The 23,057-nt window shown below is 49.3% G+C and overlaps 1 protein-coding gene across 3 annotated transcripts in view; it reads left to right on the plus strand.

The window, feature by feature from the left end:
• The window catches only part of zswim8 (zinc finger, SWIM-type containing 8), a 41,717-nt gene extending 18,900 nt beyond the window's left edge, over window positions 1-22,817 (plus strand). The window contains exons 7-27 of one of the 3 annotated variants that reach the window (XM_080549154.1): window positions 22-103; window positions 944-1,064; window positions 5,721-5,922; window positions 6,349-6,524; window positions 7,498-8,827; window positions 9,493-9,624; window positions 10,251-10,430; window positions 10,657-10,840; window positions 11,169-11,267; window positions 11,755-11,879; window positions 12,097-12,421; window positions 14,050-14,205; window positions 14,809-15,031; window positions 15,334-15,623; window positions 16,398-16,621; window positions 17,164-17,673; window positions 19,003-19,201; window positions 19,576-19,770; window positions 19,979-20,098; window positions 20,674-20,852; window positions 22,479-22,817. In XM_080549154.1, the coding sequence (XP_080405280.1) occupies window positions 22-103; window positions 944-1,064; window positions 5,721-5,922; window positions 6,349-6,524; window positions 7,498-8,827; window positions 9,493-9,624; window positions 10,251-10,430; window positions 10,657-10,840; window positions 11,169-11,267; window positions 11,755-11,879; window positions 12,097-12,421; window positions 14,050-14,205; window positions 14,809-15,031; window positions 15,334-15,623; window positions 16,398-16,621; window positions 17,164-17,673; window positions 19,003-19,201; window positions 19,576-19,770; window positions 19,979-20,098; window positions 20,674-20,852; window positions 22,479-22,682 (5,256 nt within the window). In that variant the 3' untranslated portion in view covers window positions 22,683-22,817. The remainder of the gene's footprint in view (window positions 1-21; window positions 104-943; window positions 1,065-5,720; window positions 5,923-6,348; window positions 6,525-7,497; window positions 8,828-9,492; window positions 9,625-10,250; window positions 10,431-10,656; window positions 10,841-11,168; window positions 11,268-11,754; window positions 11,880-12,096; window positions 12,422-14,049; window positions 14,206-14,808; window positions 15,032-15,333; window positions 15,624-16,397; window positions 16,622-17,163; window positions 17,674-19,002; window positions 19,202-19,575; window positions 19,771-19,978; window positions 20,099-20,673; window positions 20,853-22,478) is intronic. The other 2 variants (XM_080549155.1, XM_080549156.1) reach the window with 2 other exon arrangements.
• The last annotated feature ends 240 nt before the right edge of the window (window positions 22,818-23,057 follow it).

Below are 23,057 nucleotides of genomic sequence, written 5' to 3' on the forward strand. Positions count from 1 at the left end.
GTGTGTGTGTGGTTGTTTCAGATCTTACCCACGGCCCAGCGGCTCCTGGATGAGCTGCTGTCTTCCCAGTCCACAGCCATCAACACAGTGTGTGGCGCCCCAGGTACGCGCTGCTCTTTTGTCCCCCCTCCAGCAGGGGGCACCCTCTACTCTCACATGGGAGTTCAGAACTTAGGCCTTAGCTCATACTAACCTGAACTACATAGCTCATACTAACCGAACTACATGCTATTAAGAGCCTAATGTTTAGAAAGATGTATCCAGTAAGCGACACATTTCAACATACTGAACCTCATTAATACTGAGAAACTGTCCTCTGTAGCTCAACCTTGTTGTTCTCGCTGATGGTTCAATTTTGCTCCTGCCCGCCCCCATTACCTGTCCTGCTCCACTGATTGAATTCAATTGTGGGACTTACAATCAGAAAGGACGTCCTGAATAACGTGCAGTGAATTCATACTAAAATGTAAAGACAAATCTAGTATGACATCTTGTAGAGGTGTAACGGTACACATATTCGTACGGAAAATGTTCGTATGATCATAATATGATCATATTAACACAACATATTATGTTGATCCAACTGACTGATGCCTTCCCAGCTCATAGGACGTCCCACCAGGTTGACTGCTCCCCCTCCTGTCACAAATGTAATGACTAGGAATGATGGACTACTAGCTTTTTAGAATGTATGGTTCAGAATATCTTGATGGGAGGACCCCCTATATTCTGATAAACACATGGTGTTTGTTCATGCATGTGTTTCGAGTACTTCAAAATAAAGATAATAAAGATGTTTTTATTTTATTTTGAAAAATAGCACTTTACTGTGGTATAGATATTATAGATGTCTATTGCCCCAAACAACAGTTCCCTGATGTGTGTTGGCTCTGCTGATGTTGACCCCCCCCCCCCCCCCCCCCCCCCCCCCCCCCGTGTGCAGACCCCACTGCTGGCCCGTCTGCCTCTGACCAGAGTACCTGGTACCTGGACGAGTCCACGCTCAGTGACAACATCAAGAAGACCCTGCACAAGTTCTGTGGACCCTCCCCTGTTGTGTTCAGGTAAGCCAGCAGAGGCCAGGGTGATTCTCATGAATCCATCTCAAGCCATGTCTGTAATAAACTGAATCACACATTCACTGAGAATGTCAAATAATTCATTTTAACATTAAAGCACACAATTCTTACTATATGGTTAATTTAATTGTTTTTCATTCTAATATTATTTTTGTGTGTATTATTTATTTTTTTATCAACAAAATGCATTACTGTACCACGTCTGGACAAATATTTCAAAGTTTTCCTTTCTTCCAATAAAACAAATATTACATAAAACATATTAAAGCCATTTAAATATGGTTTAGAGTAGTATACATTAGTATACAACAGCTGATACTAATTTCTAGGGGGTTAGAACATATATTATAGGTTTTTGGCCAAAACAGGACTGTCCGAGCACACAGCTTTCATTACCGTAACATTTGTTCACGTGCCAGTCAAAACTACTGTATATTTGTCAATAAAGTGTTATTGACCCACAATGCACCACACAGAAGAGAAGATTCAAGATGGCTACAAGGTAAGATTATCTGTGATCTTTTAATAGTTTTCACTTTTGTCATCTTACACCCCCTTACCACAATGGTGGACAGGAAGAATGCTGCTACAGCTAGGGTGCTGAAATATAGGGAAAAGCTTTACAGCGATCCCCAGCTACTTACAGAGTACAGGAGGAAGGAAAGAGAAAGGTAGGCCCACGTTTGAAGGGAAAAGAAAGGCAGCATACTTACATAGTGCTGAAGATAACCTCATACAGTACCATGTGGAAGGAACCTATAGCACCACCTATAGGTCAATTATTACACTAAATACAGTACAGTAGACCCCTATATTTTGTGTAGAAGCCTGAAAAAAAAAGTATTGGCATACTTACACGTCTTCATGTGCTTAACACAGCCTAATACACTACCATTTTGGGCAGGCATAGCAGGAGCCTATAGCGCCACCTATAGGTCACATTACATCATATTACATGATATGTATCGTATAACTATAACTAGATATAGGCCTACTTTTGTAAACATTTTGGTACTTTTGGGTTGTATGATAAGCACTTTTGTCTTACTGTTAGTCTTACATAACTATGGGATGCACCGATACCATTTTTCATCAGACCAAGTACTTACATTTGGCTACGTGCCGATACCGATACCGAGTACTTATTAATAATACCATTTATAGTTCTAACAATGACTTTGAAAACATGTTTTATTTTCATCAGCTATTCCTCACTTTCTTGCTGTAACAAATTAAATAGGTGACAGGGTCTGGTGTTTTGGTCCCCAAGCCAGGCAATGATTTCTGTTACAGGTTATGAAAATTGCAAGCTGCCAAATGATGTGTCATACATTGACATCTGAAAATAGTTGAAGAAAATATGCTTATTTGAATGTTACTTACTTACTTAGGGATTTTGTTAGGCCAAAAGATCTGGCATATTTGTCTGAGGCATCCGTTGTGAAAAACGTCCACTCTCCTCATGTCTGTTTTGACCAGTCGCCAGCTCTGAACCATAGAGCAGAACAGACCTGACATTGCTGTTATACAAGAGCATCTTTGTTTTAAGGCTGTATTGCTTGGACCTCCAGATGGAACTGAGTTGGGAGAAGGCACCCTTTCCCAGCCTTGCTTTGATGTCTTTTTGGGCCCCACTGTCCTTACTGATGAGGCTGCCCAGGTAGGTGAAATCTTCCGCAAACTCGAGTGGTTCCCCATTCACAAAGATGGGTGCTGTGGGGATGGAGTTTACATGCATCACTTTCGTTTTGGAGGTGTTGATGCTGAGTCCAACCTGTCTGGCAAAGTTGTTGAACCTGTCAGTTTTAGCCTGTATGTTGGAATGGTTGGTTGAAAGGAGAGTGAGATCGTTGGCGAAGTCAAGATCTTCCAGCTGAGAGAACAGGGTCCACTGGATGCCTCCGGGTCTGTCTACTGTGCTCTTGGTTGTGATCCAGTCTACGGTAACAAGGAAGAGGATAGGAGAGATGATGCACCCCTGTCTCACTCCGGACTCATTTATGTCTATGCCACATGCCTTGCCAACCTTTAGAGTTTGGATGGCGGTTCTAACCTCAGCAGAGTCACGAGGGCTGATGTTGGTTTCCAGGATATCGTCTGTTGTTATGGTGTTGGCTGGTTGTTCTGGCTCAGGGAGGTTGAGCACTTCCTAGAAGTGTTGAACCCGTCGGGCTGCTTGCTTGCACTCTGATGTACAGATGTTGCCATGCTTGTCCCTAACATGGGTAGTTTGGCTCGTACATTTGCCGCAGAGTCGCTGGGTGATCTAGTACACTGTGCCCAGACTTCCATAGGCTGCTGCCTTCTCCACTTCGCCTGCCAGGTTTTCAACAAAGACCCTCTTGTCTCTCCTGGCACTCCTCTTCACCTCTCTGTCCTTGTTTTTATAGGACGTCTTGGCTTTCTCAAGGAGTCGTTGGGACTTGGTGTTCAGTGTCTTTGCCTTCAGCCGTTTCCTCTCTTCAATTTTCTGCCAAGTGTTAGCTGATATCCATTCTTTGGCCCCTTTCTGTTTGAAGGCCCAGGGTTTTTTTGTGCTGTTTCAGAGTATATGGTATTGATAGCATCCCCATTTGCTGTTGATGGTGGGTTCTTCCATTTCAGAGGCAGCATCTAGTGTGCTGAAGCAGTTTCTGAGTTCCAACACAAACTTTTCTTTGGGTACTGGAGTTTTGCAATGTCCAGTTTCCTCTGTCGCTGTCCCTGTGGGACCGACTTCTTCAACTTGAGTTTGATGGTGGCAGAGATTAGGTAGTGTACTGGTCAGCCAAAAACATGAATGCAAAACAAAGGGGAAAAATGGAGGGAACATTCCAATAGGTGTAATGCAAAAAAAGTAATCTGCAGATCATCATGAATCTCACACCGCCATCAGGTATTGACGATCCAGACAAGCAAGAAAATGCCATGCCTCTACTTCGCAGAGTCCTGCAACCCACAAAACAAAATAATCATGCTTGGCTCCACAAACATCAACACCAAAAAGGAAACAAACATCAAAACTGAGTAGCAAACTGAGAGACATGAAGCAGAAACTGAAGCAAAAAGAAAGGGAACATGTGTACGAGGAAGAGGATAAGTAGACAGAGTGGAAAACAGAGGAAGAGCAAACCAGGCCCAAAAGAGGAGAAAGGTTGGTATCAGTCAATAAAAGGTAGAGGATGGGAACTCTTGTTGAAACCTTCCTCCACAGGGACGACATCAATGGAAAAGCTGGTGAAATGAGGAAAGACGGGCAGATCTTCAGGAAGAGGTACCTGACCGACACCATGGAAAATCTCCACCAGAGGTTTCTTGGAGAGAACGCCACTCGGTCAGAGACCCTATAAAAACAAATATATAAATTCCATGAACTATGCATTAAAGATAGACTCAATGTATTGAGTCATTTGTTGATGACATTTTTGCATTAGCTCATTTTAAGAGTGTCATAGCAAAGGGTCTGAATACTTACGTACATGGGGTATTTCTTGTTCTTCAATTTTAATAAATTTAAAAACTGAAATGTCAAAAAACGTCTTTTCACTTTGTCATTCTGGGGTATTTTGTGTGGATTGATGACAACTTTCCGAATGTACTGTATGTGTGTGTTAATTGCATTCAGTATGTTTAGGGACTGGGTGGGGTGGGTTGGGTCAGGCGAGGGAGCTGGGGAAGGTTACTGGGGGCTCTGTTTTGCCTGCCATTTTTTAATAATTGAAATTATTATTATTTGAAAATAAAATATAATTCAACAATTTAAATATTACACTTGTAGTTATTGTATCCTGTTTTTTCCTTTCTAGGTGATGTTCAAGTTATGATGATGATGATTTATTTATTTTTGCATAGTCCCTTACATACAAAATCTTCACCTTTTGTCACATCACACCCTGGAAATTAAAATAAATTGAGCTTTATGTGTACATTATAACCCTCATCATCAAAGTGAAAATAACATTAAAAAAAACTTAATTATTAAAGGTTAAGTGATCAACCCCATAGAGTATACCATTATAAACATGCTCAGGTGCGACCAATCAACTTCCAGGTTAATTGCCGCCCACCTGACATCAGTTGTAGTGGTTTTGATTACTTCAGAATAAAACCACCTGCTTCTTGAAGATTCCACTGCTACAAATGCATGGTTCTGAAAAGAATTCACCATTGTTGGAAAAGTACTTTCAAAAGGCCTCCAGGATAAAGTTGTAGGAAGGCACAAATTAGGTGAAGGCTACAAAAGGATTTTGGCCATCTTGTCCACAAAGCCACAATCTTTGACACAATATTCACACTACATGAATACAATACCTCAAAAGTTTAAGCTGTGCTTGAAATATGTCCCATGCCCTTTCTAATATTGTTATTGTTTAAAAATATTTCTTATAAACAAATCCATGTGAAAAGCACAGAATCTAACATTTAAATAAAAAGAATTTAACATTCATAATAAATCTAGATACTATCTGATGTAATGGGAAAGATCATTATTGTCTCGTCTGAACTTTTACTAGGCCTATATGTAGCGCCAAGTTTGTGAGAATCACCCGCCTAAAGTATAGGAAGGGATGAGGCCACTGACTGACTGAAATGTACCTGAGTTGTCTCTCCTGTATTGTAAACAATTGTGTGAGAACATGTGCCTCATTTTCTCCTGTCCAGTGATGTGAATTCCATGTACCTGTCTTCCACGGAGCCCCCGGCGGCGGCGGAGTGGGCGTGTCTTCTGAGACCTCTGAGGGGACGGGAGCCTGAGGGCATCTGGAACCTTCTGTCCATCGTCAGGGAGATGTTCAAGAGGAGGGACAGCAATGCAGCGCCTCTGCTGGAGATCCTCACCGAGCAGTGTCTCACATATGAACAGGTACAGAGCAGTGTCTCACATACGAACAGGTACACACACAGACACACAGGCAGAAATTGTACTTACTTACGTACACACACACACACACACACACCACTGTTATTGCACTTCCTCTTGAGAACTGCCGGTGAAATCTTGCAGCTGCTCACATTACCACTCTTAAAATCAAGCGCCATGTGACCTGGGCATCTTTGGCTGATATCCTCAAGGTCATTCGTACTTCAAACAGGCTCTATAAATGACTCATATGAGCAAGAACAGAGCCACAAACACTAGGTGAAGAAATACCCTTTGATGCGTTTACCTGACTGAACTCCCAAGTCACTTAATGCAAGCCTACAGGATGTTCACTCAGAAATGAAAGCTAACAACAGCACACACACACACACACACACACAATGACATCTTCTCCCCTCGTCTGGTCAGATCATCGGCTGGTGGTACAGCGTGCGTACGTCAGCGTCTCACAGCAGCGCCAGCGGCCACACAGGCCGCAGTAACGGTCAGTCAGAGGTGGCGGCCCATGCCTGCGCCAGCATGTGTGACGAGATGGTGGTCCTGTGGAGGCTAGCTGTGCTGGACCCCACCGTGAGCCCCCAGAGGTGAGTAACGTCACCAGCCGGCAGAGGAGCAGTGATCCAACCCTGGTTCTGGAGAGCGCTGTTGCATTTTGTTCCAGCTCAGCAGTGACGAACCTGATTGACCTCATCAAGGTCTTTGAGATCCGGACCTGGAGCTACTGCGGCTCACCCAGAATCCTTTTAGGTTATGCGGTCAGGTGAATCATAACAGCACCTTTCTGTCACTCTTGTGCAGTTGTTCCATGTTCACAAGAGAGAGTGTGTGCGCTGCAGACTAACACAGCATTCCTTGTCATTTGCCCTCCTTTTTCACACCAATCCCAGGTCCACATTTTTCTTTTTGTGGACATCTTTGACTTTTTTGGGGGGAAATGTTGTGTGTAAGAGCCAGTTTGTCTTATTCTCATGGCACAGAGCTGACTTCAGAGCTGTTGGTTGTGTATTAGTGTGATGCGCTATCTTTTATTTATTTATTTATTATTATTATTATTATTATTTTTTTTAAAGTAATTTTTTCTGAGTGGGGCAGTCCCGCTTATATTTTTCATTTTTATTGAGAGATACAGTGAAGATTTAGACAGGAAGGATGGGTGAGAGAGAGGAGGGATGACATGCAGGATATGTCCCCGGCCGGAATCGAACCGGGGACCCTGCGGTTACATGGTCAGCGCTTAAACCGCTACGCCACCTAAGCGCCCCAGTGATCCTAACCCTAACCCTAACCCTGACCGCTTAGATGAGCACTTGGTTGAGCGCTGCGATAGAATGACCCAAAGGGAAATGTGGAGCGATTAAGTTTTCGAAACTCACTGTGTTTTCAGTCACAGTGACAGATCTCTGAATAGCCATTTTGTTTGTCTGCGTGATTATGTGTATGTTAGTTACAGTGGCCATTATCGTGTGTGCATGCAATTGTGTCTTTGTCTCCGCTGAGTGGACCGCTCTATCTCGGCAGAGCAGCGTAACCGGCGTCTGTGTCTGTCCTGTCCTGCAGGCGCCTGGAGCTGGCCGTGCAGCTGAAGCAGTGGCACTTGAAGGTGATCGAGATTGTGAAGCGCGGCCAGCACCGCAAGTCCCTGGACAAGCTCTTCCAGGGCTTCAAGCCCGCCGTGGAGTCCTGCTACTTCGACTGGGAGGTGGCCTACCCGCTGCCCGGCATCACCTACTGCAGCGCCGACAAGAAGAGCGCCTCCTTCTGCTGGGCTCGGGCGGTGCTGCAGCAGAGGGGGGCCAAGGCCAACCAGGACCGGGACCCCAACGAGCTGGGAGGGGGAGGAGGCGGGGGGCGACCCGGGACCTCAGAGGGGGGAGGGGGAGACTACAAGTGCAGAATAAGCGGCCACTCTCCTCAACAGGAAGTGGCGGTCAGGCCGAAGGAGACGGTCGTGAGCAAGAGGAAGGGGGGGCTGTTGGCGGGCGGTAGCGGTGGTGGCGGTGGCGGCGCGGTGCTGGTGCGGCTAGGCGGCGGCGTAGGCGGAGCCCTGTCTCTGGAGGAAGGCGGTAAGAACATGTACAAGGCCGGAGGCTCCTCCTCCTCCACCGGGGGCAAGGCCAAGCTGCCGCAAGGCTCCAGCAAGGCCTCCGGCGGCCCGGGGGGGAAGCACGCCAGCGCCAAGCGCCGCACCAGCAGCGAGGACAGCTCTCTGGAGCCCGACCTGGCCGAGCTGAGCCTGGACGACGGCTCCAGCCTGGCGCTGGGGGCGGAGGCCAGCAACACCTTCGACTTCACCCCCCCGCTGCCCGAGATGCTGCCCCCGCCCGGCCCGCTGCTCAGGGAGCCACGCAAGTACAGCGGCGGTGGCGGCGGAGGGGTCGTCAACGCGCCCAAGGAGCACCCCTTCGAGGGGAACAGGGTCACCCTGGCCTCCGCCGAACCCCCGCCCTGCTTCTCCCCCCCGAAGGAGAGCGCCGCCGGGGCCGCGGAGGCAGCCGTCACCGTGGAGGAGGTGGTGGAGCTGGAGGAGCTGGAGGAGAACGGAGGTGAGGAAGAAGAAGCTCCCCCCGTCGGTGACGCTCCACCCTCCGCCTCGGGGGCCGTCGTTACCGCGGCAACGGGCGCCGGGAAACCGCCGCGCGCCGGGCGGAGAGAAGCCGCCCCTGGAGCTGGACCCCTGGTGGCCAACCAGGCTAATCAGGCCCCAGAGGCAGCGGGAGGGGGGGCCGCAGCAGGGGGGGGAGACCCTGTAGGAGAGGACGACTACCAGGCCTACTACCTGAGCGCAGCGGAGGAGGGGGCGGAGAGAGGCGCCTCGGAGAACCATCAGGAGGAGGAACCAGACATCTTTGCTGGGATCAAACCTCTGGAGCAGGAAGGCCAGATGGAGGTGAGGAGAAGGAGAGGCTCAGCTACACTTACCTGATCCAAATGAAGGGAATGCTGAGAGTAGAGAGAGTACAGTCAGTAGTACTTTATTAATCCTAATATATATATATTTTTGTATATATTTGTCTCTTAACAAATAATAATATTTGTCTCTTAATTTTTTCCAGCGCTGTATATAAACAGATGCATAAGTATAAAAAAATAAAACTGTAAAACAAACTGAACAAACTAGACAATAAGAACACATAAGCCATTAAGGTTAAGAGTCCTTAAATGTTTTCAAGGCAGTGGAACCTAACTTTCGGTTTAGGGGATAGAACCTCACTTGTGTGGGGGGATTAAGACCGTGTTATTCAATATTTACTGCTTACATTTGTTTCTCTTCTATTATTGTATTTTATCTTTACCTTCTTTTTACTGTTTTATCTACTTCCCCTGCTTTTATATTCATGTTATGCTTGTATATGTTTTTATATTCACTTTATGTTTTTATCTCCCTGTTGTAAAGCACTTTGAGCTGCATTTCTTGTATGAAAGGTGCTATATAAATAAAGCTTTACTTACTCACTTCCTAAAAACAAACCAGAGAAAGTGAAAGGCCACATCGTAAAACCAAACCACCACCATTCATGACGAGCAGACTCTGACGTCTGCTGCTCCTCCTAGGTGCTGTTTGCGTGTGCCGAGGCGCTCTACGCCCACGGCTACAGTAACGAGGCCTGCAGGCTGGCCGTGGAGCTAGCTGGGGACCTGCTGGCCAACCCCCCAGACCTGAAGGTGGAACAACCCCCAACCAAGGTACCACGTTGAACACCTCTCAGCCTGAAATAGAAACTGCATTGTTTTTCGTTTTAAACCACAACATTTTAGCTTTTTAAACCATAACACTGTTTTTTATTGTTATTTATAAATGACTGGACTTTTTAAATAGGCACTACATTTTATAAACACTGCTATGTCTGTCTGTGTTTTATTGTCTGTATGAATGTATGTGACCTATGTGTGTTTTTAATGTGGAACTGTATTCCATACTACCATTGTGCAATATGACAACCCTAGTCGTCTATCTGTACAGTATAGTACAGTGGATAGTGTACATAGCCTTTATTTATGTAAACCAGCTCCTTCCCTTGTGATTTTTTTAAACGTTTTTTTTTTTTTCCCCTTCGTTGTTTGGTACCTGTACTGTAGCAATGACAATAAAGTCCATTCATTCATTCATATTCTTGAGCTGCACTTCTGCCTGTCGAAGGAGAATTTCTGTCACTGTGTGACAGACAATAAAGCTATCTTGAATCTGCGTCCATCCCTGGGTTTTATATCACACTCTCCACTCTCCTTCTGTATTTGTATTGTAGTTTGAGAGCTTTGTTCATCCATGTTCTCCTGTTCTCCGCCCCCCCCCCCCCCCCCCCCCCCCCCAGGGTAAAAAGAGCAAGGTGTCGACCAGCAGGCAGACCCAGGTGGCCACCAACACCCTGTCCAAGGCCGCCTTCCTGCTGACGGTGCTGAGCGAGCGGCTGGAGCTGCACAACCTGGCCTTCAGCACCGGCATGTTCTCCCTGGAGCTGCAGAGGCCCCCGGCCTCCACCAAGGCCCTGGAGGTAGGCTGCTGTGTGTGTGTGTGTGTGTGTGTGTGTGTCTGGCCTCCTCCAAGGCCCTGGAGGTCAGCCTGCTGTGTGTGTGTGTGTGTGGGGTGTGGGGGTGTGTTTTTGAAGCTTGTGTGTGTGTTTTCTTTTTTGAAGCTTGTGTGTGTTTGGTTTCTTTTCTGAAGCTTGTGTGTGTGTGTTTTTCTGACCCTCCTCCCTGTGTGTCCCGTCCGTGTTCCAGGTGAAGCTGGCGTACCAGGAGTCGGAGGTGGTGGCGCTGCTGAAGAAGATCCCCCAGGGCCTGGTGGAGATGACGTCCATCCGGGACCGGGCCGAGCAGCTCCGCGACGGAAACTTCTGTGACTACCGGCCCGTCCTGCCGCTCATGCTGGCCAGCTTCATCTTCGACGTGCTGTGTACCCCGGGTGAGTCTCTCCCTGTCCCCCCCTGTCTCTCACTCCCTGTCCCTCTCTCTCCCTGTCCCTCTCTCTCTCTCTGTCCCTCCCTGTCCTTGTCTCTCGACGTGCTGTGTACCCCAAGTGAGTCTCTCTCTCTCTCGTCACACTGTGAATCCTGAAATGCGCTTGGCGTAATTTTCCTAAACCACTCTCGTTTTTCATACACAGACACACAAACTGAGAGTTTCGAGATCTAAATTTGTCTGTCCAAACCATTACGCAGGTTTGACTTCCAGTATTTTAATATTTTGGCCCCTCCTGCCTGTCCCCGTGTCTCTCTCTCTTATTCGTACAGTGGTCTCCCCCACGGGCTCCCGTCCACCCAGTCGTAACCGTAACAACGAGATGCCTGGAGATGAGGAGCTTGGGTTCGAGGCGGCTGTAGCAGCCCTGGGTAAGAGTCGTAAACACAACGTGGTGGACCGCTGATTTGACCTTTTCAAACGAAGGAAGCATTGATTTGCGGATATGTAATAATGTTACATTCCACTTTCTCCCTCGTCACTGTTGCTGTATGTCCCTGTCTGTCTCTCTCTCTCTGTCCTTCCCTGTCTCTCTCTGTCCCTCCCTGTGTCTCTCTCTCTCTCTTTCTCTCTCTGTCCCTCCCTGTCTCTGTCTCTCTCCCTCTGTCCCTCTCTCTGTCTCCCTGTCTCACTCTCTCTCTCTGTCCCCCCTGTCTCTCTCTCTGTCCCCCCTGTCTCTCTCTGTCCCTCCCTCTCTCTCTCTCTGTCCCTCCCTCTCTCTCTCTGTCCCTCCCTCTCTCTCTCTTTCCCTCCCTTTCTCTCTCTCTCTCTGTCCCCCCCGTCTCTCTCTCTGTCCCCCCGCCCTCTCTCTCTCTTCCCCCCCCCCCCTCTCTCCCCCTGTCCCTGTCTCTCTGGCAGGTATGAAGACGACAGTGAGTGAGGCAGAGCACCCCCTGCTGTGTGAGGGCACCAGGAGAGAGAAGGGAGACTTGGCTCTCGCTCTCATGATCACATACAAGGATGACCAGAGCAAACTGAAAAAGGTATGCTAGGTCCACCAGCATTATAACCAGTCCAAAAACTCTTCCTCAGCTCAACGCAGTTACGATAATATTGTCTTAATACTTCAATAACGTTTGAGCTTATGATCTGCGAAAACCCAATCAGCCAAATGCTAATTTTAGGCACTACTTTGGGTGAGTCAAATGTGGACGACACTCCACTCTTACCACCCCACTCTGTCACCTCTCTCTCTCCCAGATCCTGGACAAGCTACTGAACAGGGAGAGCCAGACCCACAAGCCCCAGACTCTCAGCTCCTTCTACTCCAGCAAGCCTGCGGCCAACAGCCAGAGGAGCCCGTCCAAGCACACCGCCCACTCCCACGCCCACAGCCACGCCCACGGGGCCGGAGGCGGAGCCGGAGGGGTGTCCAAACACGGCCTCGTGGCCGGCTCCTCCTCCTCCTCCAACTCTCTGCAGGCAGTGGCCAGCGGCGGCGGAGCGGGGGGTCAGCAGGCAGCCCTGGGGGTGCAGGGCAACAACGCCACCGCAGGAGATGGCGTCAGTGAGGCCAGAGTGCAAGGTGAGGTGGCTGACGTCTGTCCACAGACCGGGTGTGTGTTTTTAGTCATCCCCGAAAGAGTTTCACCCCTGACGCTTTCCCACTAGCACCTGTGGATGGCAATGTGTATAATGTTGACCTTTAAATTGTGACAATCAGACTTCACTGTCATAAGTGTGTGCAGCGGTTTTGTTAAAAAGTCACTCAGGCCCTCCTTTGATATGCTCAAGAATAAATGTGACCTTCCAAATTCTCACCTATTTAGATATTTTCAAATCCGAAACTTTGCCCGCTGTAACTTCCCAATTTCCCCAACCAACCACCCGATTCTCTCACTGACACAATTCTATCTCTCCCAGTAATCCGTGGAGTCATCTCAATTGTAGTGGAGTTAATAATATCAGCATTATCCTCTCCTTTAGTAACTAAAAACACTTGGGAGAAAGAGCTTGGTATTACCTTTTCACCTGAATGGTGGCAGGGGGCCCTGGACAGAATCAACTCTACTTCATCCTGCGCCAGACTGACACTGATACAGTTTAAGGTCCTACACAGGTCACACCTGACCAAAGCTAAACTCAACAAATTGTATGACACTAGTGATGTATGCGATAGAGGTTCTCTCTCTCCGGCCACCCATACACACATGTTCTTTTCCTGTTCAAAACTGGATCCTTTTTGGTCCTCTTTTTATGAGACTCTCTCGAAGGCCTTCAATAAGCCAGTAGTCCCTAGCCCTTTAATTTCTATTTTTGGTGTTTCTGAGGAATTTTCCAGCTTCACTACCAGGGAGAACAATGTTATAGCCTTTGTTTCGCTTGTAGCCCGCAGGCGTATTTTACTGCATCGGAAGGACCAAAAACCTCCATCTTCTAATTCTTGGTTGACTTAATGTCATTTTTATGTTTAGAGAAGATCAAATATAATATAAGGGGCTGCACTAATAAGTTCAACAAAACTTGGGATCCTTTTCTTTCTTTTGTTAATGCGATTCCTTCTTTAGATGATTAGATTATTCTTATTATAAGTCTTATTACTTATTTTACAAAGCACACAGTATGCTACTATTTGTATTTATATATTCATTGGTCAATGGTTGGTTACATCAATGATCAATTATTGATTGTCCTTCTTGAAGTATGAATGTTCATTCAGCCCCATGTGCAGCACAGCCATTTCTTTGTTTTGTTTTGAGTCCTCTCTTTTACAGTTTTTCTTAGTTTCCTCCTTTTTTGTACTGTACTGTCCTTTTTGGTTTTGTTTTGTATTGTTCTAAAAATGTAAAAACGGGTGATTGAATACTTTCAACAATTTGTCTATTTGGTATTGGTATGGTAACCCAATGAAGATACTTCTAAAAAAAAAAAAAAAAAAAGTCGCTCAGGGAAATGTCAGGGTGAACGGGCCTGTATTAGAACACGCTTGATGCTTAACGTATTTTCCCTGAGGCATAATCGTGCTAAACTATTTGCCCTTTGACAATATTACTACTTTATTGTGTTGTTGATTTATTGACTGTTGTGCGAGGGAGCTAGATACATAAAGCATTTCACTGGAATCACTGGAATTTGTTTTTTAGCCCTAACTGTAACTAACTTTTGATTCAACCTTCTGATTCTCTACTGTCCCTGTGTTACTGCGTTGGGCAGATGGCGGCCCGTCTGCGTCATGTGAGCAGCACAGCGAGGCCGCCCCCTTCAAGCCCGAGGGCACGGTCCCCAGCCGCCTGGCGCTGGGGGGGCGGGGGGGGGCGTACAGCGGGCGCTGCTGGGGCTCTCCGGTCCGCCAGAAGAAGAAGCACACAGGTACCGACGCCGTCTCTCAAAACCACATGTCACTCATAGGGTATGTTCGTGAAAAGAAATCGCTCTGGAAATCTCCTCAGAGGCGCTCGGGTTTCAACTGAAATCAGTTGAATTTCCGAACGGTCAGAGAGAGAGCACCCCGGGTGCGCTCCGGCGCTCTCGGAGCGTGTTTTACGAACGCACCCGTAGTGCGCGCTGCATTTCCCTGAGGCTGATGCAATAGGGTGAAATTTGAGATTTGCTTGTTAACACTAGAACAGCCATGGGTAGGGGTCATTTGACCAAGTGTTATACCTTTGCACTCGATCAAATTTCAGGATCCTCCTTTCTTTTCCTAGATATGTACGTTCTACCACCCAGAATCCTTACATTTTCAAAATCACATCAGGATAAGCTAGTATAAAGTTATTTTGCAGTTTTTCTGTGGAGGAGGCAGGCTAATTTACAAGACGCGAGGCGGTGCTAAGAGTAGGTGAAATAGGCACGGCTGTTCTAGTGTTAATCATGATCCCACCGACATGGAACCACTGTAATGTTGGCGCCTTAGACCTTGGCCTTGAATGAAGTTGGAGAGATGTTTGTTTGTCTTTCTGTCGTCCCCAGGTATGGCCAGCATCGACAGCAGCGCCCCGGAGACCACCTCCGACAGCTCCCCCACCCTCAGCCGGCGCCCGCTCCGGGGGGGCTGGGCGGCGGCCTCCTGGGGGAGGGGCCAGGACAGCGACAGCATCAGCAGCTCCTCGTCTGATTCGCTGGGGTCCTCGTCATCCAGCGGCTCTCGTAGGGCCGGGGGCGGAGCCAGGGCCAAGAGCACCGACACCAGCAGGTTAAACCTCAACTTCAGTTGTGATGCTTTTCTATGATACTACTGATGACCTATCAGGGTCTTGAAGAGTTGTCCCATTTCATAGGGGAAGATTTTCAATCTGGTAGGTGACTCTGTTCCGAGGGGCAAGCCGAAAAGCATATTTACTAATTGAACATTGAATTTCCTCTACCCTCCCTATACCCTCTACCCCCCTCATCCCCTCATCCCTTCTCCCCCCCTCATCCCCTCTCCCTCCCTTATACCCTCTACCCCCCTCATCCCCTCACCCCCTCTCATCCCCTCTCCCCACTCTCTCTCAGGTATAAGGGGCGTCGTCCAGAGTGCCACGCCCCCCACGTGCCCAACCAGCCCTCGGAGGCGGCGGCCCACTTCTACTTTGAGCTGGCCAAGACGGTCCTGATGAAGGCCGGGGGCAACAGCTCCACCTCCATCTTCACCCAGCCCTCGGCGGGGGGGGGGCACCAGGGACCCCACCGCAACCTGCACCTCTGTGCCTTCGAGATCGGCCTGTACGCCCTGGGGCTGCACAACTTTGTCTCCCCCAACTGGCTGTCCAGAACCTACTCCTCTCACGTGTCCTGGATCACCGGTGAGTGACTGGGTGGGGGGCTGGAATGGAGGGGCATGGGGGGGGGGGCCTTCCTCTACTTTAGGCTTTTACACTAGAACAGCTGTGCCTTTTTACCTACTATAAGAGGCACCTCAGGGGTCAACCCCCTATTTACAATGCTACACTGCTATTTACACACAACGACCGCTTGTAAATTGGCCTGCTTCCTACACAGAAAAATGGCAAAATAGCTTTATACTACCTTATCCTGATTTTGAAAATGTAAGGATACTGGGTGGTAGAACGCACATATCTAGGAAAAGTCATGAAAGGAGGGTCCTGAAATTTGATCGAGTGCAAAGATCAAGAAAAAAAATACTTGCAAATGGTCAAATGACCCTACCATGGCTGTTCTAGTGTTAAGGGACTTAAATTGTTCACCTAAAAAAATAGTGTTTGTCTGATGTTTTTAAGACCTCCGAGATTGTCCAAAGTCAAGCAGACGAAGCTTGCTCTGGGGGGCGGGGGGCTTTACAACGGCCTCTCCTTCACCCTTTCACACACACATTCACACACTGACGGTGGCAAGCTACCATGCAAGGCGCCGGCCCGCTCATTGGGAGCAATTTGGGTGAATTTCAGTGTCTTGCCCATGGACACCTCGACACGTGGACAGGAGGAGGAGCCGGGGATCGAACCGCCGACCTTGTCGGTCATTAGACGGCCTCGGCTCTACCTCCTGAGCCACAGCCGCCCCCCCCCACTCTCTTCCTGACTGTGTCCCTCTGTCCCCTCTGTCCCTCTGCCCCCCAGGCCAGGCCATGGAGATCGGCAGCGCGGCCCTGAACATCCTGGTGGAGTGTTGGGACGGCCACCTGACCCCCCCCGAGGTGGCCTCCCTGGCGGACCGGGCGTCGCGGGCGCGGGACCCCAACATGGTGCGGGCCGCCGCCGAGCTGGCGCTGAGCTGCCTGCCCCACGCACACGCCCTCAACCCCAACGAGATCCAGAGAGCCCTGGTGCAGTGTAAAGAGCAGGTCAGCCCACACACAGACACACACACAGACACACACAGAGACACAGACAAACACACAGACACACACACACATATATATCGTTAGCCTCATAGCATAATTGCCTAAGTCATGCTTCACTTGTGGTCAGCCGAGCCATCTTTGTATGTCGTGTCAAAAATGCCAAAGAGATGACTTGGGCAGATTTTGGAATGTAACAAGCATTCTGATAGGCTGATGGCATAGGCAATAATGCACAGTGAATCAGCAGTATTAGGAGAGTAGAGTTAGGAAGATAACTCAATTTGGCCAAAATAGGACTGAGGCAATCATGCTATGAGGCTAACGATATGAAACATGAATGAACACATGTTCTGTTTCTACCGACCTATGAATACGATACGTATTTAAGACTTGACAAAGGCTACGGCCGAAACCGTTGTCCTATTAAATCACAATTTGTTGCATCTGGAACTTGAGTGTGCGACTTCTACTTCTTTTAATAAGATAATCTAGACACTCACTTCATATGACAAGGCGATAACGTCCCCCCCTCCTCCCTGTAGGACAACGTGATGCTGGAGAAGGCCTGCATGGCGGTGGAGGAGGCGGCCAAGGGCGGCGGAGTCTACCCCGAGGTTCTGTTCGAGGTGGCCCACCAGTGGTACTGGCTCTACGAGCAGACCGTGGGCGGGGGCTCCGGGTCCCAGCGCGAGGGCCCGGGTCGCTGCGGGGCCAACGGGGGGGCCGGCAGGAGACCCCCGGAGACAGGCTGCAGGGTGCTGGACGGAGGTGGGGGCCACGGCGGGCCCGTAGACCCCCAGGGGGTCGCCGCGGTAACGGCCTCGGTGACCACGGCGGCGGTGGTGCCCGTCATCTCGGTGGGCTCCACCATCTACCAGTCCCACCCCATGCCGGGCCAGGCCATGGCCCACCCCCACGCCCAGGGCCTGCACCCCTACACCACCATCCAGACCCACATGCCCACCGTCTGCACCCCCCAGTACCTGGGCCACCCGCTCCAGCACGTCCCCCGGCCCAACGTCTTCCCCGTGTCAGGGGGGGCCTACCCACAGGTAAGAGGATGTCTGGAACCTGCCCCTCCGTGGGAGGATAGAGTGGCATGGAGGGAGGGGGAGAGAGAGAGACAGAGAGACAGAGAGACAGAGAGACACAGAGACAGACACAGAGACAGAGACAGAGACAGAGAGAGAGACAGAGAGAGAGAGACAGAGAGAGAGAGAGACAGACAGACAGACAGAGACACAGACAGAGACACAGACAGAGACACAGACAGAGACACAGACAGAGACACAGACAGAGACACAGACTGAGAGACAGACAGAGAGACAGACAGAGAGACAGACAGAGAGACAGACAGAGAGACAGACAGAGAGACAGAGACAGAGACAGAGACAGAGACAGAGAGAGAGAGAGAGAGAGACAGAGAGACAGACAGACAGAGACCCCCTGATAGGTTAGGGAAAGACTAGATTTATAGTGTTATTTCATTTTATAGTGTTATTTCATATGAGAAACCTTTCTAAAAGTAGATGACATCACACTAGTGCTTGTCGCACGAGTGCACGACTGAGGAACCAGAGCAGCAAGCCCAGAGAACGGTCCTCTTATTCATAACCGTGTTTATGGTTTGGCAATTGTGTTGCGAACCTTCAGCCGATTAACCCCGTCGATGGGGCGGCAGGTTAGCCTAGAGGTTGAAAGTCTCCGGTTCGATCCTCCACCCCAGGAGAGAGCTGAATGTTAATACAGTTTGAGCTCAACGGGATTGAACAGAAGAGAGAAGTCGAAGGAAGGAAACGGGAAACAGAAAAAAAAAGACCACATGGAAACTCTGAAACACTGAAAACATCACATACTCACACTGAGTGTGAAGGAGATTCTACTGACCGGCAGCTTGACGGCTATCATTATGTACCGCTGTTACCAGGGTGACGGCTATCACTATGTACCGCTGTTACCAGGGTGACGGCTATCACTATGTACCGCTGTTACCAGGGTGACGGCTACCATTAGTATGTACCGCTGTTACCAGGGTGACGGCTACCATCAATATGTACCGGTGTTACCAGTGTGTTTGAATGAAAAGAAAATCGAATTTCCGAAAAATTTCTCTCTTGCGTGCATGTCAGGAAGTCAAAGAGCAAACGGTGGTATATAGAGAATATATTGATTGACAGCCGCTATGACAACTATGGGAATGAAGTGAATAATAAAGTGAATAATAAAGTGAACAGAAGCATGTCGGGGACCCAGGCTTCACCCCAGCGCCTCAAGGTCCAACGGGGAACCTGAGACAGAATCTTTCTCTCTGTCTCTCAACCCTTAACCACAAGCAGGCGCTCGACCGCGGCATCCGAGAGCAGCATCTAACTGATTTTAAGTGTGTCTGTGTGCCCTCTCAGGGAATGCACCCGGCCTTTATCGGTGCCCAGTATCCATTCTCAGTGGCCACCGGCCCCCATCCGCCCATGGCAGGGACCGCCGTCGCCTTCCCGGGCGTCGCCATGCCGTCCATGACCCAGATCTCCGTCCACCCCTACCACACCGAGGCCGGCCTGCCTCTCAGCACCACAGTAGCAGGTGGGGGTTTAGGGTTAGGTGTGTGTGGGAGTGTGTATGTGTCTGTGTCTGCCTCTCAGCACCACAGTAGCAGGTGGGGGTTCAGGGTTAGGTGTGTGTGTGGGAGTGTGTGTGTGTCTGTGTGTCTGCCTCTCAGCAAAGGCTGTCGTTTGTTTCCATGGTGTCTGTATGACCCTGTGTTCTTTCATGTAAATGCTTTTACTGTGAACTTGTGAAGTATTTGCATGTGTGCCTGCCTGCTTGCGTGTGTGAATCAGTTCATCATCATAAAACTGGATTTAAATCTTTACCGTGGCTTTATAATGTTGAATAAAAAATGTTTTTAATTTAATCAATGTTTTACAATTTCCCCTCTCCGGCGCTGCCATTCTCAGGAGCGGTGTCTCTGTTGTCCTCGTATCCAGTAGGTGGAGTCCACCCGGGCCCTATCATCCAGGCCCTTCAAGGGGCGTCACTTCCTGGTATGTCTTCGCAACCTGCCACGTTGGTCAGCCCCCCCTTCCCTACTGAAGACGAACAGCCAATCAGCCAGCAGGGCCTTCACTACCTGCACTCGGCCTACAGAGTCGGTGAGTCTCGGCCTCCAGAGTTTTAAGAGGTGTTTCAGTTAGTTCTGGAAGATTCTTTCTCTGTAATTCTTGATGAATTAAGAATTACCAGTAAACATATTAACGTGGAATCATTTGTGTGTATGTGTGTAAGGGGGGGGAGGGGGGGGGCTTAGTTTAAACAGTAATGATCAGAACATGATGCTTGATCCTGAGTCGTCTTTGGTAGGCATGCTGGCGTTGGAGATGCTGGGGAGGAGGGCTCACAACGATCATCCCAACAACTTCTCCCGGAGCCCGCCCTACACGGAGGACGTCAAATGGCTCCTGGGCTTGGCTGCCCGGTTAGGTGAGTGGAAGAGGCAGGTGAAAAATGGTACATGGGACCGCACTTATATAGCGCCTTATTACAACGGCCTCTCATCCACCCATTCACACACACATTCACACATCAATGGCGGCAAGCTACCAACGCAAGGCACCGGCCCGCTCGTTGGGAGCAATTTGGGGGTTCAGTGTTAATGTACCATTTAGCAGACCCTTTTAATCCAAAGCGGTTTACAATTAGCGAATTACAGGGACATTCTCCCTGGAGTATTTTAGGGCTAAGTGCCTTACTCAAGGGCAAACTAGTGGTGGTGTTCCTGGCGGTATTCGAACTCATGACCTTCTGATCACCAGTCCAACTCACTATCCCCTAGACCACCGGTACCGTAGAGGGCTCTTTTAGAGACATATTCCGTTAATCCCCCGCATTGCAGTCTTTTTTTTTTTTTGTGATCAAGATTTTTTATTGCTTTTTACAACACATAACAATGACAATACATGCATTGCAGTCTTTAGCCTGTAGATTTTCTTGGCTATGAAGTTGCTCTGACTGTGCTGAGCAAAGACCTCATCCTCCTCCTCCCCCTGTCCTTCCAGGCGTCAACTACGTGTACCAGTTCTGCGTGGGCGCGGCCAAGGGGGTCCTCAGCCCCTTCGTCCTGCAGGAGATCATCATGGAGGCCCTCCAGAGACTCAACCCCGCCCACATCCACGCCCACCTCCGGACGCCCGCCTTCCACCAGCTCGTGCAGCGCTGCCAGCAGGCCTACCTTCAGGTAAACACCTACCTCCACACCTCAACCACTATAGCCAGGCCTACCCTCAGGTAAACACCTACCTCCACACCTCAACCACTATAGCCAGGCCTACCCTCAGGTAAACGCCTACCTCCACACCTCAACCACTATAGCCAGGCCTACCCTCAGGTAAACACCTACCTCCACACCTCAACCACTATAGCCAGGCCTACCTTCAGGTAAACACCTACCTCCACACCTCAACCACTATAGCCAGGCCTACCTTCAGGTAAACACCTACCTCCACACCTCAACCACTACAGCCAGGCCTACCTTCAGGTAAACACCTACCTCCACACCTCAACCACTACAGCCAGGCCTACCTTCAGGTAAACACCTACCTCCACACCTCAACCACTACAGCCAGGCCTACCTTCAGGTAAACACCTACCTCCACACCTCAACCACTATAGCCAGGCCTACCTTCAGGTAAACACCTACCTCCACACCTCAACCACTACACTGATCAGTAGAGGAGTGTGTGTTCTTAGTGTCGGCAGCAACACGGTTGAGGGACTATACACTGGATAGCCTGCACTGATGTTGGCCCCTGGACATGTACACACACACACACACACACACAGAATTCCTTGAGCCGTGGTCAAGTCACTATGGCCCCGCCTTATAGGAGGCTCAGTAAGGCTGTTATAGAGGCTCAGTAAGGCTGTTATAGAGGCTCAGTAAGGTTGTTGTTATAGAGGCTCAGTAAGGTGGTTATAGAGACTCAGTAAGGTTGTACTAACCCACCAGTATGCTCTACTGTCTCTCTTATACACATGCTTTGCGAAAGCATGTCAGCAGTTTAGTTGATATCAGCGTGACAGAGCTCCATGCTCCATCATCAGCCTGTTAACGTGCCGAGGTGTCCAGGGGGCTGTACTGGAGTGGAAATCTACCATGACTGACAGTGAGTCATGGACTCAGCCACTGGAGGGGAAATTAATTCCATATGCTGGGTGTCGTCCTGGATATCCTGTGATATGTTCACCAACTGTCTTCCTCTGGAAGTGGTCTCTCTCTCTAATTCGAGTCCGGCACCGTACCATTACCAGCAGTTCCTGAACCAGCAGTTCCTGAACCAGCAGTTGAACTACAGCAAATGGACGGTTCGGAGCACAAACAGTTTTACCCCAAGATTTTCTTCCTTAAATGACAAATCGCAAGGGCTCTGTACATGCCCTTTTACAGTCATCCTCCTCTAATCCTCCACATTGTGAGCAGTTTAATGTGCCCCGGACCTGAAATTATTCCTATTAAAAATGTTGCTGGTTCACCTCATTATGAAACCGTTTTTTGTCCCGAGAGATAAAACATTAAGCAGGCTTTAGAGTAAAAAGGCAGTTGCGGCACCGGGGGGGGGGGGGGGGGGGGCTCTGTAGCGTCCTTGGTTCATTAGCACAGGAGTAGAGGGGCCGTCCCTGAGCCGGAACGAAGCGATTACATTACACATGTAGATGTTCCCCCGCGCCCAACCGCCCTGTGTGCTCCCTCGGTGACCTCACCACGTCTCCTTATCTGCGTTATCTAACAGACGACCCCCCGCTCTGCAGCCTCGGGCCTCATCCTCCCGTCTGTCTGTCTGTCCTCTCTCTCTCTCCCCTGCAGTACATCCACCACAGGCTGATCCACCTGACCCCGGCCGACTACGACGACTTTGTCAACATCATCCGGAGCGCCCGCGGCGCCTTCTGCCTGACCCCCGTGGGCATGATGCAGTTCAACGACGTGCTGCAGAACCTGAAGAGGGGCAAGCAGACCAAGGAGCTGTGGCAGCGCATCTCCCTGGAGATGGCCACCTTCTCCCCGTGACTGAGCTGAGGGGATGGGGGGGGCAGAGGAGTGGGAGTGCTCCCGCTCTGCACCTGTTTTTTTTCTTTCTTTCTGTTTACCCTTACACTCTTCCTACCCCTCCCTCACATAACCCCCCCCCCCCTTCCCCTGCTCCCCGTTTACCATAGCGTACACATCCGACACAGCAGACAGGCAGCACAATCAACCTGTCCCTGTTCCATGTGATGGGTGAAGCTGAGAGGAGATCAGCTGATGGTTTCTCTTGTCTGTGTTCTTGACAAAACTGCCTCTTCCCCCGTTTATCATGGTTCATGTCTCTGTGTAACTTCCTGTAACATATATATATACATATATCTATCTATATCTATCTATAGATATAGATATATATATCCC

This window comes from Nansenia antarctica, assembly GCF_963989245.1.
Source record: "Nansenia antarctica genome assembly, chromosome: 1".
Classification (NCBI taxonomy): Eukaryota; Metazoa; Chordata; class Actinopteri; order Argentiniformes; family Microstomatidae; genus Nansenia; species Nansenia antarctica.